Here is a 17,717-nt window from a genome sequence, read left to right as displayed (position 1 = left end):
AGGGAGTTGATTGGTGTCTTCTGACAACTACTAAAGCTCCAGAGAGAAAGATAGGATACTTCAAAAAAAAAAAAAAGTAGATTGCAATGTATTTGTGAATTGACTGCATTTGTAAGCATTAACTTAAAATCCATTTGAGATCATATATAGCCTGAAAGAACCTAATGGAGAGTGTATTTCAGTAAGTACTTACAGAAGAGAATTTGAAGTTTTCCTTTTTCTTAAATTTGCATGACTTAGGAATTGACAAGTTTTATGGCATATTGTTTTAATGGTGTGAATAATTTATAGTATCTGTGTGCTTAACTTTTTATGTCCTGAAAGGCTATTGACAGTTCTACCTTTCTGAGGCTCTTTGAGGTTGAGGGTGGTTTCTTTAGAACTTGGAAACTGTCAAGAGTAAAACAGGCTTTGGGACTTGAGTTTCAACCGGTGACTGTACAAAGTGCTCCCATGCTGCTGTGCCTGTGAGTAGGATGGGAGGGGACGTAGAGATGCCCAGGGAGCCGCTGCCAGACCGGCTTCCCAATGAGAGGTCATGGCCCCTGTCTCTCAAGTGGTCCCCAGATCTCCAGTGAAGCCCTTTGATCCCATATCCCAGATTTCAGGTGCTCCCAGGAAACTTCTCAGGTGAATCTGCTCTGTTGGTTCTTGGTAAATGTTGTAGTTCGCTCAAACTAACCTCAGCCTAACCTAACTAAGGGTGATCTCTTTCCTAGCTGAATAGACAGCACTGAATTTCTTTGTTGATCTTCCTTCATGCCGTGGCTCCCCGCCATGACCATGATAAATTGATCATTTTGATGGTAACTTTGTTTCTCCTTGACATGCAGGGTAAAATGTACCCAAGTAGAAACTCCAGCTTTGCTGCTTTTTAAAAAAATTATCTTTCTTTTGATTTTATTTTTTATTGAAGTATAGTTGATTTACAATGTTGTATTCATTTCAGGTGTACAGCACAGTGATTCAGTTTACATATATATGTATAATGTATTATATATATTCTTTTTCAGATTTGCAGCTTTCTAGTCAGATCACTTAATCTCTATGGGAAATCTGTATAGTTAGGGATTTGGGCCAGGAATTTGAACTCAGGTCTTTTGCCAGACTGGTGTTCTGATGATGTCTCCCTACCTTGTATGAGCCAAATACGGCACCACCCACATCTCCCTCTGAGGCTTCCTTTCTGCTTGCCTTTCAGAAACGTGAAAATAAAAACTGGAGAATGGTTCTTTGAGGAACGAGCCAAGAAATTTCCAACTGAAGGTAAATGCTCTCAAAACGTTTACTAAAGTAAGATGACATATTCCCAGTTTAAAAACATTTGCTATTGAGATTTTTGAACATGAAAAACTTAACAAGGCATGGTGTATGGGCTTCTGTCCGGTCAGCCCTCCTGTTCCTTTTGTCTAAACGTTCCTGCCTCTGCCCCTCAGCGCATGTGGTTTACCACCTTCGCTTGTGGGGCTTCCCTCTGTCCCCGCACTTACCCCACCCCTAAGCCTGCTGAAATCCACCTGTTTTCCATGAAGTTTCCCTGACTTCTGCTTCTGGGGGTGATGTCTCCCTCTTCCGAAACACCGGTTTGTAGATACATCTGTTCCATCATTGTTGAAATGCCTCATATTATATCATTGTTTGTGCGCTTCTCTTTCTCTCCACAAGCAGAAACTGTGCTTTTAAAATCTTATTAGCCCCAAACCTTGATCAAAATGATTGAATGAATAACTGAAGGCCACAGTGAGTGGACTGCGTTAGAATTAGCAGATACTGGTGACCATGAAGTGAGCACATGTGATTATGTGAGTGGAGGTGTGTATTTGGTTCGTGGACCCCGGATGTCTTATAAAGTACTTGCAAAGTTGACATAATGGTGTGATTAGTAACTGGGACTCAAGGCCATGGAGAAAATGGGTCATGCTTTGGTTACAGAAGTGCCACGTCACAGCATGTGAGATGTGCAGGTAAGAGGATAACTTATCAGGCAAAGGCGCGCACACGTGTCATCAGAATAGAGCAGAGGCAGCGTGCTCTGTACACCCCATCTGTCCACGGTGGTAACATGGGTGGCACCCGTCTCTGATGTGTCACCGTGGGGACTGTACAAGGGGAGCCTGGACTGACCTAGCGGGGATGTGGGTGGCTGGAAACACTTTTTTTTCTGGTGGGGGGAATAGTAACAGCTTGAGGTGGAGAAATAAGCTGTTTCGCCTCAACCAAAGTGTGCATTGGCACGTAAAGGAAGCCATTAGTCTGAGTGTTGACAGTCGGCTTTCATAAAAGCACTGTGCACCGAGATTTAGTCGGCGGTAAATTCTCCCCTGGATTACATTCCTGACTCTTCTTACTCAAGAAAAAGTGATGATTCTGCAGTTTATTAGAAATCTGGAGGAATATATAATACTGATGGAGTGCTCAAGCCAAAAAAAAAAACTGCAGTGTGTATGATTTTTATCTAGACCTGTGTTTCTCAATCCTTTTTTCTCTAGTGTCCTCTCTCTAGTTCCCAAACAGCCTTGTTAACACTTTTTTCCCCTAAATGTTACCAGTCCATGAAAGTTTCATATCCCAGATATACTGCATGGCTACAGCTATATATTTATGTATGGAGGCCTTTTGGAGCAGAGCACAAACCATCGAGGTAGCTAAGATTTTTTTCATCTTCCGAGCAGTGTTTGCTCCCTTGGGGCCATCAGCCTATATCCATTGCACCATCTAAGCGAGCAGGGGCAGTCTGGGGTCTTCCTATACATTTTATTGTTTTGTTTCTTGAAAATACTTTTCGGTTGGGAGGCTAGGGTTTTCTTCAGGCGGTAGATAGTTTCTCATTTTTTTTTCACATCTAGTCCTAGTTCATAAAAAGTCTGTAGGAAGTGAAGTTTCTGTTACTTCTGAAACCACCTCACTGAAGACATCCCAGAATTTTTTTAATACATTGTAAGTTTCGGTATCATTACTTCAGATAGGGAAAGTGATTTGCAGGCCAGAATACGTGTGTGCACGTGTCCAGCACTCTTCCTCTTCTGAGAGGAAGAAGTAGGTTATCCTGGTGATAGGAAGGGGGGAGGAGGAAAGAAATGAGACTGACTTCCCGGGCTTCTGATTCTTGTCCAGTGACTTTCCACCAGAGTGAAAACATCAGTGAGGAAAAAAATTAGAGGAATGAAAGTCAGCGTAAGCACAAATCATCCTTTTCAGTTTTTGTTGTCTATTCCCAAGGTATAAAACAAACCAAAGAAAAACGACTCCTTCCTTCTCTTCAGTGCTTCCTCAAATGCTGAGGTGCCTCGTTTTCCTACTGTCCGATTTTAGTAGAGTTGGGCTCGGAAGGCATGGCGAGGCGAAGAAGAGTGCCGTGTGGGGGTCACAAGTAGGACTGTGTGCCTGACCACAGGTGGGGAGGAGATGATCAGCAAAGGTGGTGCAGGCTAGGATGCGGCAGGTTTACCTGGACAGGCGGGAACTCTGCCACACTTCTCTCTGTCCCCAAAAGAGATTGAACTGAGTTTGGGTGCTCTATCAAGTTGAGGGCCAGGTAGGAAAACAGAAACCACACAGATTTGAAGAAACAATTTAGTTTAGGGAATGGGTTCAACAGGTATTGTTGGAGGACTGGAAAGACAAAAGGAGACCAGCGACGGAGCACAGAGATGGTGACTGCAGGCAGCACACACGGCCAGGGCCACTGGTGAAGAGGAAGGGTCAGGCCCCTCCCCCTCCCCGACTCCCGGCTCCCTTTCCCACTCCCTGCTGGGCCCTAATAGGCAGCCAGCTGCCCCCTCGTGCTCCGATGTGTTTGAGAAAAAGTGTGATTCTGCGTATTCCCTAGTGTGTTTGTCGTAATGGTGTGAACACGGCTCTTTCCAGCCTTCTGCCTCCTAAGTGGAAGCTAGGAAAGTGCGATGGTGGCTTAAACCAGGGAAGGGGACGAGACAGCTCAGATTTGGGCCTCTTTCTAGGCGTTAGTTACCTATTGCTGGTTAAAATATTCCTCCCCAACTTAGTGGCTTAAAACAATTAACATTATCATTTTATATGGTTTCTATCCTCAGCTGAAGGCTTGCCTGGGGTTGGGGGATCTGCCTTCTGGGGGCTCAGGACGCACGTACCTGGCTAGTTAATGCTGCTGTTAGCAGGGGGCTTCGTTTTCTCCATGCCTAGACCTCTCCACGGGGCAGTTTGAGGGCCCTCACGACATGGCGACTGGCTTCCTGCAGGGCAAGTGACCCAAGACAGACCAAGGCAGAGCTCTGCGATCCAGCTTCATATTAAAAATTTTTTTTATTGTGGTGAAATTTATACATGATATGAAGTTTACTATTTTAACCGTTTTTAACTACACAGTTCAATGGCATTAAGTACATGCACTTGTTCTGCAACCATCACTACTGTCCATCTTCAGAATTTATCACCCCACGGTCTCCCCTTGCAAAGCCCCGTCTAACCACGATCCTACTTTCTATTTTCTGTCTCCATCAATATCCTTGTGGCCTAGCATCAGAAGTCACACCCTGTCACTTCTGCTGTATCCTATAGGTCAGCTCTATTCACAAGGGTGTGGATATCAGGAGGGAGGACTCACTGGGGCCCTTGAGGAGGCTGGCTACCGCATCCTGTATTCCCTATCCCAAGCCTGGGACCTCGGAATCCTTCTTCACTCCTCGCTCTTCCTCCCCAGGCCACATCCAGTGAGTCAGCAAATGCTGCTACTTCTCCTGCCCCCGTCTCTTCAATCTTCCTCCGGCCCTTCATTCCCACTTCAGTGCTGTAGCCCCTGGCTCATCTCCATGACTCCACCTGCTTCCCCATACTCCATCCTCTGTGAGGGGGGAGATTTCTTTTCTCTTTTAAAAAGAAGTTATTTTCTGATTATAGAAGTAATGCCTATTCATTGCAGAATATTTGGGAAATGCAGAACAATAGACAGAAGGCAATAAAAATCCCACCGCTGGTTAAAACTACTGTTAGTTAGGGACCTCCCTGGAGGTCCAGTAGTTACGACTCCGTAATTGCACTGCAGGGGACGTGGGTTTGATCCCTGGTGGGGGAACTAAGATCCCACACATCACGCGCACAGATAAAAACCCCCAAAACAAAAAACCCACTGTTAATTGCACACACGTGCACCACACACACACACACACATGCACACACTCTCCTGGCCCTCTTTCTAGGTGATCCTGTGCATGTGGGTGCACATACAGACTTAGCAATTTAAAAAAAAATTTATTTTTGGCTGTGTTGGTTCTTCGTTGCTGCACACGGGCTGTCTCTAGTGGCGGCTAGTGGGGGCTACTCTGTTGCGGTGTGCGGGCTTCTCATTGTGGTGGCTTCTCGTTGCAGGGCATGGGCTGTAGGTGCACGAGCTTCAGTAGTTGTGGCACAAGGGCTCAGTAGTTGTGGCTCGTGGGCTCTAGAGTGCAGGCTCAGTAGTTGTGGTGCACGGGCTTAGTTGCTCCGCGGCACGTGGGATCTTCCTGGACCAGGGATTGAACCTGTGTTCCCTGCATCGGCAGGCAGATTCTTAACCACTGCGCCACCAGGGAAGTCCCCAGACTTAGCAATTTTTAAAGTGTGTTTGTGGTTAGAGTATATATAGGTTTTTGTCTTGCTTTTAAAATTCAGCTTAGCATGAACATATCCTCATGATATTAAGACCTTCCAACATACATTCGTGACTACATAACATGTATCAGATGGATGTACTACCGTCTATTAACTTGTTCCCTCTTGTCTGGGAGTGTATCACTGTATTCAAATTATCATATTGTAGATAATTCTGCGATGAACAGCCTGTACAGGTATCTTGGCATCTCTGTTCATTTCCTTTGGACAGATTCTTAGGAGAATGACTGGTCAGACGTGTGAACACTTGAGAGGCTTGACGTGTTTTGCCAGACTCCCCTCGGGGAAACGTGTGCTCATTCACCCGACCCTGGCAGGTTCGGGTCCGAGAGCGGCCCCCTCATCACACTCTGGCCCCCATTACATCCTGTCTTCTTGAACATGATTTCAAGTTATATTTGTGATTTTGTTCTGAATGTAAACCTAATATACATTCATTTAAAAAAAAAGAAAAAAAGCATAAGCGTATTGAAAATATGGTGACGTCACCCTGAGAACTGTTTATAGTTGGGGCGTGTCATTTCTGTTATTTGGTGAATATATGTATCCATATATGTATGTGGATAACTCTCTACACACACATTTTAAAAAGCATTTAGACTAAGCCATAAGGAATTGATATCTTTAGGTAAAAAAAAAATTGAATAGAGGCAATTTTATGAGTTGAGCTAATGTGTTTACAAAATTGGGATCAAATGGTATATAAACTTTTATACTGATATTTCTTCACCTAATAATTTACAAAGAACACTTTTTTAATATCCTTAAATGTCATTTACTATATGATTTCTGGTGACTGCATCTCATTCCATCATTGGAATGTGACAGCATTTATGTAACCAAATTGCTATTGTTGTAAAGTTAGGGAATTTCAAGTTTTGTTGTTACATTTTTGGGAACTTATAATATTATTAAAATAATAAAAGTGCAGTGAACACGCTGGTAGATAAATCCTTGTCATGTCTCTGAATATTTCCAGAAGCAGAAGGACAAGATGAAAGGTTTGGAACATTGCCTCCAGGGAGGGTGTACCCTTCTTCTCACCGGTAGGAACTATTCTTAAAAATAAACAACAGCAACTTTGTCATCTGGTAAAACCACATTTGTCATCCAGAATAGTTGCTCGCTGTTTAAATTCTTGTCATGACTTAATGGGGTTGAATACTTTCCACCTTTCTGACCTTCTGTAGTTGTTCTTCATGTTAAGGGCGTTTGCCCTCTTTGGTCTTGTAAGCTGAATGTGTATCTTTATGTTTTCTGACAGAGTTTTTTTTTTTTCCTTGTTGATAGTCACATCTTTCTTTAATGCTTAAAGACTCCTTCCTTATCCTGCTATCGGTTGGATATCCATATTTACTTCTAATTTTTATGTTTTATTTACGTTCAGCTCTTCACAATGCATCAGGAGGCCGGATCTAATTTTACTTTATTCTCCCAAGCATCAGTTTTCTCAGTACAATTTGTTCTATAATCAGTCCCTTCCCCATTGGCTTGTAACCCAGGGCCATTGATTTGCACAGCTTCAGGGCACCGCTCACCTTGTACCCCAGCCCTGAGCCCTGGCGGGGTGGCGGGGTTGACCACATGGATGACACACCCAGGTTTTGAATTCTTTGAGGGTATGCGCTGTGAGCGAATGAGTAAGTGAATGCATGAAGCAAGGATAGAGCTGTTCGGAGATAAAAGGTGTTGCCATAGGTAGTATTACCCACTGCCACTGGTGGCATCGACTAGGCCGAAAACTTAGGGTTCTTTTCCTTTTGGGCATCCAGAAACCTACAGCTAAATTTACTGTCCAGTTGAAGTAATTCCAGGAATCAGTATGCCCTCTGTCACCCAATTTCCTTCTTTTATGCTTCTACTTATCTCTTTTAATGGTCCTATTGGATATGTGCCATTTAAGATAAATGCTCCCCAAATTTCCCTCGAAAATAGATAAGGTGTAAGTAATAATCTAATGAAGAATAATAGGTATTAATTGTGGTAGTTTGTTTTGCTAATTTTCCAACCATTAAAAAGATTTAAAACCAAACAATGAGCCCCAGTTCTCCATTTTTGCAGGGAGATGATATGAAAAGTATTTAAATATTTTGCTCTCCTTAAAATTTTTTTTTCTGATTATAGACTGGCTTTTTTTTCCCTTGTAATTTAATATTTAGTTTTGCTGTCTTGATTCCTTATATGCCATAGTTGCATTTCATCTGTGGTATATCAGAGTGACCAAAATGCACAGATTTTCAAGGGCATCCAGGGCGTCTTTAGGCAGCTCCCTGCCCTTCTGGTACTGTTACCTCCCCCTCCACTCTCAGGCATTTGGAAATCTCCCTGAAGAGGGTTTTACTGCCGCTTCTGAGGCCCCTGCTCGAGGATCAGCTGAGGGCTCTTTCATATTAAATTCAAAGTTGTGATTCAGTGGGACCAGGTGGGACCCAAGAGTATGTACAAACATCCCTTGATATCCACGTGGTTTGGGTCCAGTACCCCTTGGGTACCAAAATCTGAGGATGCTCAAGTCCCTTATATGCAATGGTGTAGTGTTTTCATATAACCTGTCCACATCCTCCCGTATACTTTAAAGCATCTTTAGATTCCTTATAATACCTAATACAATGTAAATACGATGTAAATAGTTGTAAATACAATGTAAATACTATGTAAATAGTCTCCAGTGTGCCACAAATTCAAGTTTTGCTTTTTGGAGCTTTCTGGAATTTTTGTTTTTTGAAAGTTTTCCACCGAGGTTGGTTGAATACAGATGTAGATCCCGTGGACACAGGGTCCGACTATATTTAACAAGTCCCCAGGTAATTCTTCTTACGCACTTTAAGTTTGAGAGGCGCTGGTAAAGTAGCAAATTTAATGAACAATTGTGATGGAACTTTTCGATATCACTAATAACTAGAAAGCAAACTGAAACCCATCTTTACTTCCTCTTTTGGCATCTGCTACCATATAAAGATAGTGCCCTCTTCTGGCTCCTTGCTGTACAGGTACATGTTTTTACTGTATTCTTTAAAAAGAGATATTTTTACAACCGTGACATCTTATGACTTGATATTTGAGTTTAAAAGCAGAAAGGTCATGGCACTAATACTTTTAATACTAGTACTTCTCAAGTTTAAAAATGATCAAATGTGATATATAAACAATATATTGTGGGTTTTGCTCTTGTCGATAACTGGGGAAATCGTGTAGGAAGGCTTCACTTTAGACAGAGCCTCTGTTAATGGTCTTGGAGACCTACTATATAACTAACCAGGATGATACTATGCCTAATAATTATGAAGGGAAATAACTTTTCTCTCCCCTTCTCAGTGGTGAATGTGATTCAGTTCTTCGTGTGACTTTCCAGAGTTTTATTCTTGGATGTAGTCCATCTGATCGCAGGGCCATCATGACAGCATCTGACTGGCTGTGTGTGCCTGAAACACTCAGGTTTGTGAATTAAAAGAAGTGGGTACCAGTGTGTATGTAGTGACTCTATCACAACACCCTGCCTTTATCGCCTCTCTACTTATTGGCTCAGAAAAGCCCTTCCCCCGCAAGTTAGAGGATTCCACAAAAATGATTCAGGCACAAGCGTTCTGTAAGTTACAAATGCAGTGTTTAGTGCTTACGTGCATGAGAGGGTGTCTTTATGAAATCATGTTTATTTCCAGGTATAAAATTTTGCATATGCTTTTGTCTTATTTTAAAGAAAATGTGGCATCTTACTCGGTTGAATATTTTCTTCTCACTGCTCTCTTTAGGAGGAAAAGACAAAATAGGTACCCAGAAAAGAGCGTGGTGAAATGATTTTCAGAAGAAGTGATTTTCCCAGCTGATTGGATTGCTTGTCACGTCCCTGACAGATGTTTAGACTGGACCATTTAAACTGGTTAGAACAGAAACTATCAAGTCAGATCATGGTTAATGCAGTGAAGTAAGACCTTGACCTTCGAACTTTGTTTTCAACCAGTGTTTCTAGGTGATAATCTTCTGGAGGCAGGTTCTTGAGTTTGATCATCTTTGGTTTCGTGATGCCTTTGACTTTGTCCATAGCAGCAACTCAAAAATTGAATTGTTTAGACTGTCCAAGTTTCTTGGAAACTATCGATTCACCCCAGATACATATTTTTTGTATCTCAAATATTCGCCAGGAGACTAGGGCTTCCCTGCTGCCTTCTGAGCCGCAGTGCTCCTACCAGGACCATTTCTCTGTCTCTGCCCCTCCCGCCATCCCCCATGCTCTGTCCACTACCCCTTGATAATGAGACCGTCTAGGCAGCCCACGTCTTTGGTCTTGAATTGTCAAGACCAACTTGCTCTCCGTCATCACTTTTCCTAGTTAAATGAACAGAATGGGAAACCAAGGTGAAATAGTTGAATACGATTTCTGAATTCAGAATTCATATGCTTACATGTTTAGACTAAAATACTGACTAGGGTAGTTTCCAGGGAGTATCCTGACAATTGGACAGTAAACTATTTATATGAATACATTTTTTAAAAGACCAGACAAACATACACTTAAACAATAAATCATTTTATTTTATTTTATTTTTTAGGTATTTAGTCTTTATTCTGAAGCTGATAGACAACAGTTTTTTTAAATTTTTTTATACAGCAGGTTCTTATTAGTCATCAATTTTATACACATCAGTGTATACATGTCAATCCCAATCGCCCAATGCATCACACCACCACCACCACCCCGCCGTGGCTTTACCTCCTTGTTGTCCATACGTTTCTTCTCTACATCTGTATCTCAATTTCTGCCCTGCAAACTGGTTCATCTGTACCATTTTTCTAGGTTCCACATATGTGCGTTAATATATGATATTTTTCTCTTTCTGACTGACTTCACTCTGTATGACAGTCTCTAGATACATCCACGTCTCAACAAATGACCCAATTTCGTTCCTTTTTATGGCTGAGTACTATTCCACTGTATATATGTACCACATCTTCTTTATCCATTTCATCTGTCGATGGGCATTTAGGTTGCTTCCATGACCTGGCTGTTGTAAATAGTGCTGCAGTGAACATTGGGGTGCATGTGTCTTTTTGAATTATGGTTTTCTCTGGGTATATGCCTAGTAGTGGGATTGCTGGGTCATATGGTAATTCTATTTTTAGTTTTCGAAGGAACCTCCATACTGTTCTTCATAGTGGCTGTATCAATTTACATTCCCACCAACAGTGCAAGAGGGTTCCCTTTTCTCCACACCCTCTCCAGCATTTGTTGTTTGTAGATTTTCTGATGATGCCCATTCTAACTGGTGTGAGGTGATACCTCATTGTAGTTTTGATTTGCATTTCTCTAATAATTAGTGATGTTGAGCAGCTTTTCATGTGCTTCTTGGCCATCGGTATGTCTTCTTTGGAGAAATGTCTGTTTAGATATTCTGCCCAGTTTTGGATTGGGTTATTTGTTTTCTTAATATTGAGCTGCATGAGCTGTTTATATATTTTGGAGGTTAATCCTTTGTCCATTGGTTGATTTGCAAATATTTTCTCCCATTCTGAGGGTTGTCTTTTCGTCTTGTTTATGGTTTCCTTTGCTGTGCAAAAGCTTTGAAGTTTCATTAGGCCCCATTTGTTTATTTTTGTTTTTATTTCCATTATTCTAGGAGGTGGGTCAAAAAAGCTCTTGCTGTGATTTATGTCAAAGAGTGTTCTTCCTATATTTTCCTCTAAGGGTTTTATAGTGTCTGGTCTTATGTTTAGGTCTCGAATCCATTTTGAGTTTATTTTTGTGTATGGTGTTAGGGAGTGTTCTAATTTCATTCTTTTACATGTAGCTGTCCAGTTTTCCCAGCACCACTTATTGAAGAGACTGTCTTTTATCCATTGTATATCCTTGCCTCCTTTGTCATAGATTAGTTGACCATAGGTGCGTGGGTTTATCTCTGGGGTTTCTATCTTACTCCATTGATCTATGTTTCTGTTTTTGTGCCAGTACCATATTGTCTTGATTACTGTAGCTTTGTCGTATAGCCTGAAGTCAGGGAGTCTGATTCCTCCAGCTCTGTTTTTTTCCTTCAAGACTGCTTTGGCTATTCGGGGTCTTTTGTGTCTCCATACAAATTTTAAGATTTTTTGTTCTAGTTCTGTAAAAAATGCCATTGGTAATTTGATAGGGATTGCATTGAATCTGTAGATTGCTTTGGGTAGTATAGTCATTTTCACAGTATTGATTCTTCCAATCCAAGAACATGGTTTATCTCTCCATCTTTTGGTATCATCTTTAATTTCTTTCATTAGTGTCTTATAGTTTTCTGCATACAGCTCTTTTGTCTCCCTAGGTAGGTTTATTCCTAGGTATTTTATTCTTTTTGTTGCAGTGGTAAATGGGAGTGTTTCCTTAATTTCTCTTTCAGATTTTCCATCATTAGTATATAGGAATGCAAGAGATTTCTGTGCATTAATTTTGTATCCTGCAACTTTACCAAATTCATTGATTAGCTCTAGTAGTTTTGTGGTGGCATCTTTAGGATTCTCTATGTATAGTATCATGTCATCTGCAAAGAATGACAGTTTTACTTCTTCTTTTCCAATTTGTATTCCTTTTATTTCTTTTTCTTCTCTGATTGCCATGGCTAGAACTTCCAAAACTATGTTGAATAATAGTGGTGAGAGTGGACATCCTTGTCTTGTTCTTGATCTTAGAGGAAATGCTTTCAGTTTTTCACCATTGAGAATGATGTTTGCTGTGGGTTTGTATATATGGCCTTTATTATGTTGAGGTAGGTTCCCTCTATGCCCACTTTCTGGAGAGTTTTGATCATAAATGGGTGTGGAATTTTGTCAGAAGCTTTTTCTGCATCTGTTGAGATGATCATATGGGTTTTATTCTTCAATTTGTTAATATGGTGTATCACATTGATCGATTTGCATATATTGAAGAATCCTTGTGTCCCTGGGATAAACCCCACTTGATCATGGTGTATGATCCCTTTAATGTGTTGGATTCTGTTTGCTAGTATTTTGTTGAGGGTTTTTGCATCTATATTCATCAGTGATATTAGTCTGTAATCTTCTTTTTTTGTAGTATCTTTGTCTGGTTTTGGTATCAGGGTGATGGTGGCCTCAAAGAATGAGTTTGGGAGTGTTCCTTCCTCTGCAATTTTTTGGAAGAGTTTGAGAAGGATGGGTGTTAGCTCTTCTCTAAATGTTGGATAGAATTCACCTGTGAAGCCATCTGGTCCTGGACTTTTGTTTGTTGGAAGATTTTTAATCACAGTTTCAGTTTCATTACTTGTGATTGGTCTGTTCATATTTTCTGTTTCTTCCTGCTTCAGTCTTGGAAGGTTATACCTTTCTAAGAATTTGTCCATTTCTTCCAGGTTGTCCATTTTATTGGCATACAGTTGCTTGTAGTAGTGTCTTAGGATGTTTTGTATTTCTGCGGTGTCTGTTGTAACTTCTCCCTTTTCATTTCTAATTTTATTGATTTGAGTCCTCTCCCTCTTTTTCTTGATGAGTCTGGCTAATGGTTTATCAATTTTGTTTTATCTTCTCAAAGAACCAGCTTTTAGTTTTATTGATCTTTGCTATTCTTTGTTTCTATTTCAGTTATTTCTGGTCTGATCTTTATGATTTCTTTCCTCCTGCTAACTTTGGGTTTTGTTTGTTCTTCTTTCTCTAGTTCCTTTAGGTGTAGCATTAGATTGTTTATCTGAGATCTTTCTTGTTTCTTGAGGTAGGCTTGTGTAGCTATAAACTTCCCTCTTAGAACTGCTTTTGCTGCATCCCATAGGTTTTGGATCATCGTGTTTTCATTGTCACTTGTCTCTAGGTATTTTTTTATTTCCTCTTTGATCTCTTGGTTATTTAGTAATGTATTGTTTAGCCTCCATGTGTTTGTGTTTTTTACATTTTTTTCCCTGTAATTCATTTCTAACCTCATAGTGTTGCAGTCAGAAAAGATGCTTGATATGATTTCAGTTTTCTTAAATTTACTGAGGCTTGATTTGTGACCCAAGATGTGATCTATCCTGGAGAATGTTCCATGCGCACTTGAGAAGAAAGTGTAATTTGCTGTTTTTGGATGGAATGTCCTATAAATATCAATTAAATCTATCTGGTCTTTGTGTCATTTAAAGCTTCTGTTTCCTTACTTATTTTCATTTTGGATGGTCTGTCCATTGGTGTAAGTGAGGTGTTAAAGTCCCCCCCTATTATTGTGTTACTGTCGATTTCCTCTTTTATACCTGTTAGCAGTTGCCTTATGTATTGAGGTGCTCCTATGTCGGTTGCATATATATTTAAAATTGTTATATCTTCTTCTTGGATTGATCCCTTGATCATTATGTAGTGTCCTTCCTTGTCTCTTATAACATTCTTTAGAGTCTAGTCTATCTGATATGAGTATTGCTACTCCAGCTTTCTTTTGATTTCCATTTGCATGGAATATCTTTTTCCATCCCCTTACTTGGTCTGTATGTGTCCCTACGTCTGAAGTGGGTCTCTTGTAGACAGCATATATGTGGGTCTTGTTTTTGTATCCATTCAGCAAGCCTATGTCTTTTGGTTGGAACATTTAATCCATTCATGTTTAAGGTAATTATCAATATGTATGTTCCTGTGACCATTTTAATTGTTTTGGTTTTTTTAAATATTTATTTAATTATTTGGTTGCGCCAGGTCTTAGCTGCAGCAGGCAGGCTCCTTAGTTGCGGCTCCAGGTCTCCTTAGTTGCAGCATGTGAACTCTTAGTTGCGGCATGCATGTGAGATCTAGTTCCCTGAGCAGGGATTGAACCTGGGCCCCCTGCGTTGGGAGCGTGGAGTCTTATCATCTGCGCCACCAGGGAAGTCCCCTGTTTTGGGTTTGTTTTTGTAGGTCCTTTTCTTCTCTTGTGTTTCCCACTTAGAGAAGTTCCTTTAGCATTTGTTGTAGAGCTGGTTTGGTGGTGCTGACTTCTCTTAGCTTTTGCTTGTCTGTAAAGCTTTTGATTTCTCCATTGAATCTGAATGAGATCCTTGCCAGGTAGAGTAATCTTGGTTGTAGGTTTTTCCCTTTCATCGCTTTAAGTATATCATGCTGCTCCCTTCTGGCTTGTAGAGTTTCTGCTGAGAAATCAGCTGTTAACCTTATGGGAGTTCCCTTGTATGTTATTTGTTGTTTTTCCCTTGCTGCTTTCAGTAATTTTTCTTTGTCTTTAATTTCTGCCAGTTTGATTACTATGTGTCTCGGCGTGTTTCTCCTTGGGTTTATCCTGTATGGGACTCGCTGTGCTTCCTGGACTTGGGTGGCTATTTCCTTTCCCGTATTAGGGAAGTTTTCGGCTATAATCTCTTCAGATATTTTCTTTGGTCCTTTCTCTCTCTTTTGTCCTTCTGGGACCCCTATAATGCGAATGTTGTTGCGTCTAATGTTGTCCCAGAGGTCTCTTAGGCTATCTTCATTTTTTTCATTGTTTTTTCTTTATTCTGTTCTGCAGCAGTGAATACCACCATTCTGTCTTCCAGGTCACTTATCCATTCTTCTGCCTCAGTTATTCTGCTATTGATTCCTTCTAGTGTAGTTTTCAGTTACTGTATTTTTCATCTCTGTTTGTTCTTTAATTCTTCTAGGTCTTTGTTAAACATTTCTTGCATCGTCTCTATCTTTGCCTCCATTCTTTTTCCGAGGTCCTGGATCATCTTCACTATCATTATTCTGAATTCTTTTTCTGGAAGGTTGCCTATCTCCACTTCATTAAGTTGTTTTTCTGGGGTTTTATCTTGTTACTTCATCTGGTACATAGCCCTTTGCCTTTTCATCTTGTCTATCTTTCTGTGAATGTGGTTTTTGTTCCACAGGCTGCAGGATTGTAGTTCTTCTTGCTTCTGCTGTCTGCCCTCTGGTGGATGAGGCTATCCAAGACATCATTTTAAATTGAAGAACTCCAGGTTCATTTTTTTATTGTTGTAAAATATACATCATATAAAATTTATGATTTTAACTATTTCTAAGTGTACGGTTCCGTAGCATTAGTAACTTTTCATTGTTCTTTAACCACTACCACCATCTATCTCTAGGATGTTTTCGTCTTGCAAAACTGCAACTCTGTACCCATTAAACAACTCCTCCGTCCCTTCTGCCCCCCTCTTGCAGCCTCTGACAACCACCCTTCTACTTTCTGTCTCTATGATTTTGATTACTCTAAGTAGCTCATATAAGTGGAATCATAATATATTTGTCCCTATTTCACTTAGCATGTCTTCAAGTTTTATCCATGTTGTAGCATATATCAGAATTTTATTCCTTTGCAAGACTGAATGATATTTCTTTGGATTTTTATCCCACATTTTGTTTATCCATTCATGTATCAGTGGACACTTGGGTTGCTTCTACCTTTTGGCTATTATGAATAATGCTTCTATGAACACTGAAGTATCTGTTCAAGTCCCTGCTTTCACTTCTTTTGTGTTTTTACCCAGAATTGGAATTGCTGGATCAAATGGTAATTCTATGTTTAATTTTCTGAGGAACTGCCATTTTGTTTTTCCCTAGTGGCTGCCCCATTTTATGTTCCTACTAGAAATTCACAAGGGTTCCAATTTCTCCATATCTGTGCTAACACTTGTTTTCTCTTTTTTATTGTTGTTGTTGTTTAAGAGCCATTGTAATGGGTATGAGGTGATATCTAATTGTGGTGGTTTTAGGCATTCAGTCTGCCTTTATTGGGTATCTGTAAGCCTTACATTCAGTTCTGTGTATGGATTCTTTTTATTTCTTGATGATTTTTATATATATATATATATATATGTGTGTGTGTGTGTGTGTGAGAGTGTGTATGTATGTGTGTATATATGTGTATATATATATGTATATATCTCAAATGTTTACCACCATAAAGTTAACACATCCTTCACTTCACATAAGTACCATTTTGTTGTTGTCATGGTGAGAACATTAATGCTCTACTCAAAGTACCTTTCAAGTGTACATGTAGTATTGTTAACTATAGTCACCATGGTCACTATACATTAGATCCCCAGAACTTACTCATCTTATAAGTGAAAGTTGGTAGCCTTTGACCAACATCTCCCCATTTCCCCCAGCCTTCAGCTCTTGGCAACCACCATTCTCCTCTGTTTCTACAAGTTCAGTGGTTTTAGATTCCACATATAATTGACATCATGTGATACTTTTCTTTCTCTGACTTATTTCATTTAGCTTAGTGCTATCAGGGTCTTTCCATGTTGTTGCAAATATCAGGATTTCCTTCTTTATGGCTGAATAATATTTCATCGTGTGTGTGTGTATGCCACATTTTCTTTATTCATTTATCTGTTGATGGTTACTTAGACTGTTTCCATGTCTTGGCGATTGTGAATAATGCTGCAATGAACATGGGACTGCAGATGTCTCCTTAAAATAGTAATTTCATCTCCTTTGGATATGTACCCAGAAGTGGGATTGCTGGATCATGTAGTAGTTCTATTTTTAAAGAAATAAACGGAGGAAACTTCATACTGTTTTTCCATAGTGGCTATATCGTTGTGGTTTTGATTTACATTTCCCTAATGATTAGTGATGTTTAATATCTTTTCATCTGCTTATTGGGCCATTTCTATGTCTTCTTTGGAGAAATGTATATTCAAGTCTTTGCCCATATTTGAATTGGATTGTTTTGTTTGTTTCTTGAAAAGGAAGAAGAAAGCTGGAAGACTCATACTTCCTGATTTCAGAACTTACTACAAAGCCACAGTAATCCAAAGAGTGAGGCCCTGGCATAAGGGCAGACATGTAGACCAGTGGAATAGAATAGAGATCCCAGAACAAAACTCTTGCACATACGATTAAGTGACTTTTTTTAAATCGAAGTATAGTTGATGTACAATATTATATAAGTTACAGGTGTACAACAGTGATTGACAATTTTCAAAGGTTATGCTCCATTTATAGTTATTATAAAATGTTGGCTATATTCCCTGTGTTGTATAGTCAAGTGATTTTTGACAAGGGTGCCAATATCATTCAATGGGGAAAGGACAGCCTTTTCAATAAAGGGTGCTGGGAAAACTGGATGTGTATGTGTAAAAGAATGAAGTTAGACTCTTACCTAACACTGTAAACAAAAGTTAACTCAAAGGATCAAAGACCTAAAAATAAGACCT

The 17,717-nt window shown here is 40.0% G+C and overlaps 1 protein-coding gene across 3 annotated transcripts in view; it reads left to right on the top strand.

Annotated features, from left to right (window-relative positions):
- Positions 1-17,717, top strand: part of SYTL3 (synaptotagmin like 3) — a gene marked incomplete at its 5' end in the record, with an annotated part of 78,364 nt that overhangs the window by 16,355 nt on the left and 44,292 nt on the right. For all 3 annotated transcript variants that reach the window (XM_082855965.1, XM_082855966.1, XM_082855964.1), the window contains one exon: positions 1,202-1,266. In XM_082855965.1, the coding sequence (XP_082712091.1) occupies positions 1,202-1,266 (65 nt within the window). The remainder of the gene's footprint in view (positions 1-1,201; positions 1,267-17,717) is intronic.

This window comes from Leucopleurus acutus, assembly GCF_964270905.1.
Source record: "Leucopleurus acutus genome assembly, chromosome: 15".
In the NCBI taxonomy this organism is placed as follows: Eukaryota; Metazoa; Chordata; class Mammalia; order Artiodactyla; family Delphinidae; genus Leucopleurus; species Leucopleurus acutus.
This window is presented reverse-complemented; position numbering and strand designations above follow the sequence as displayed.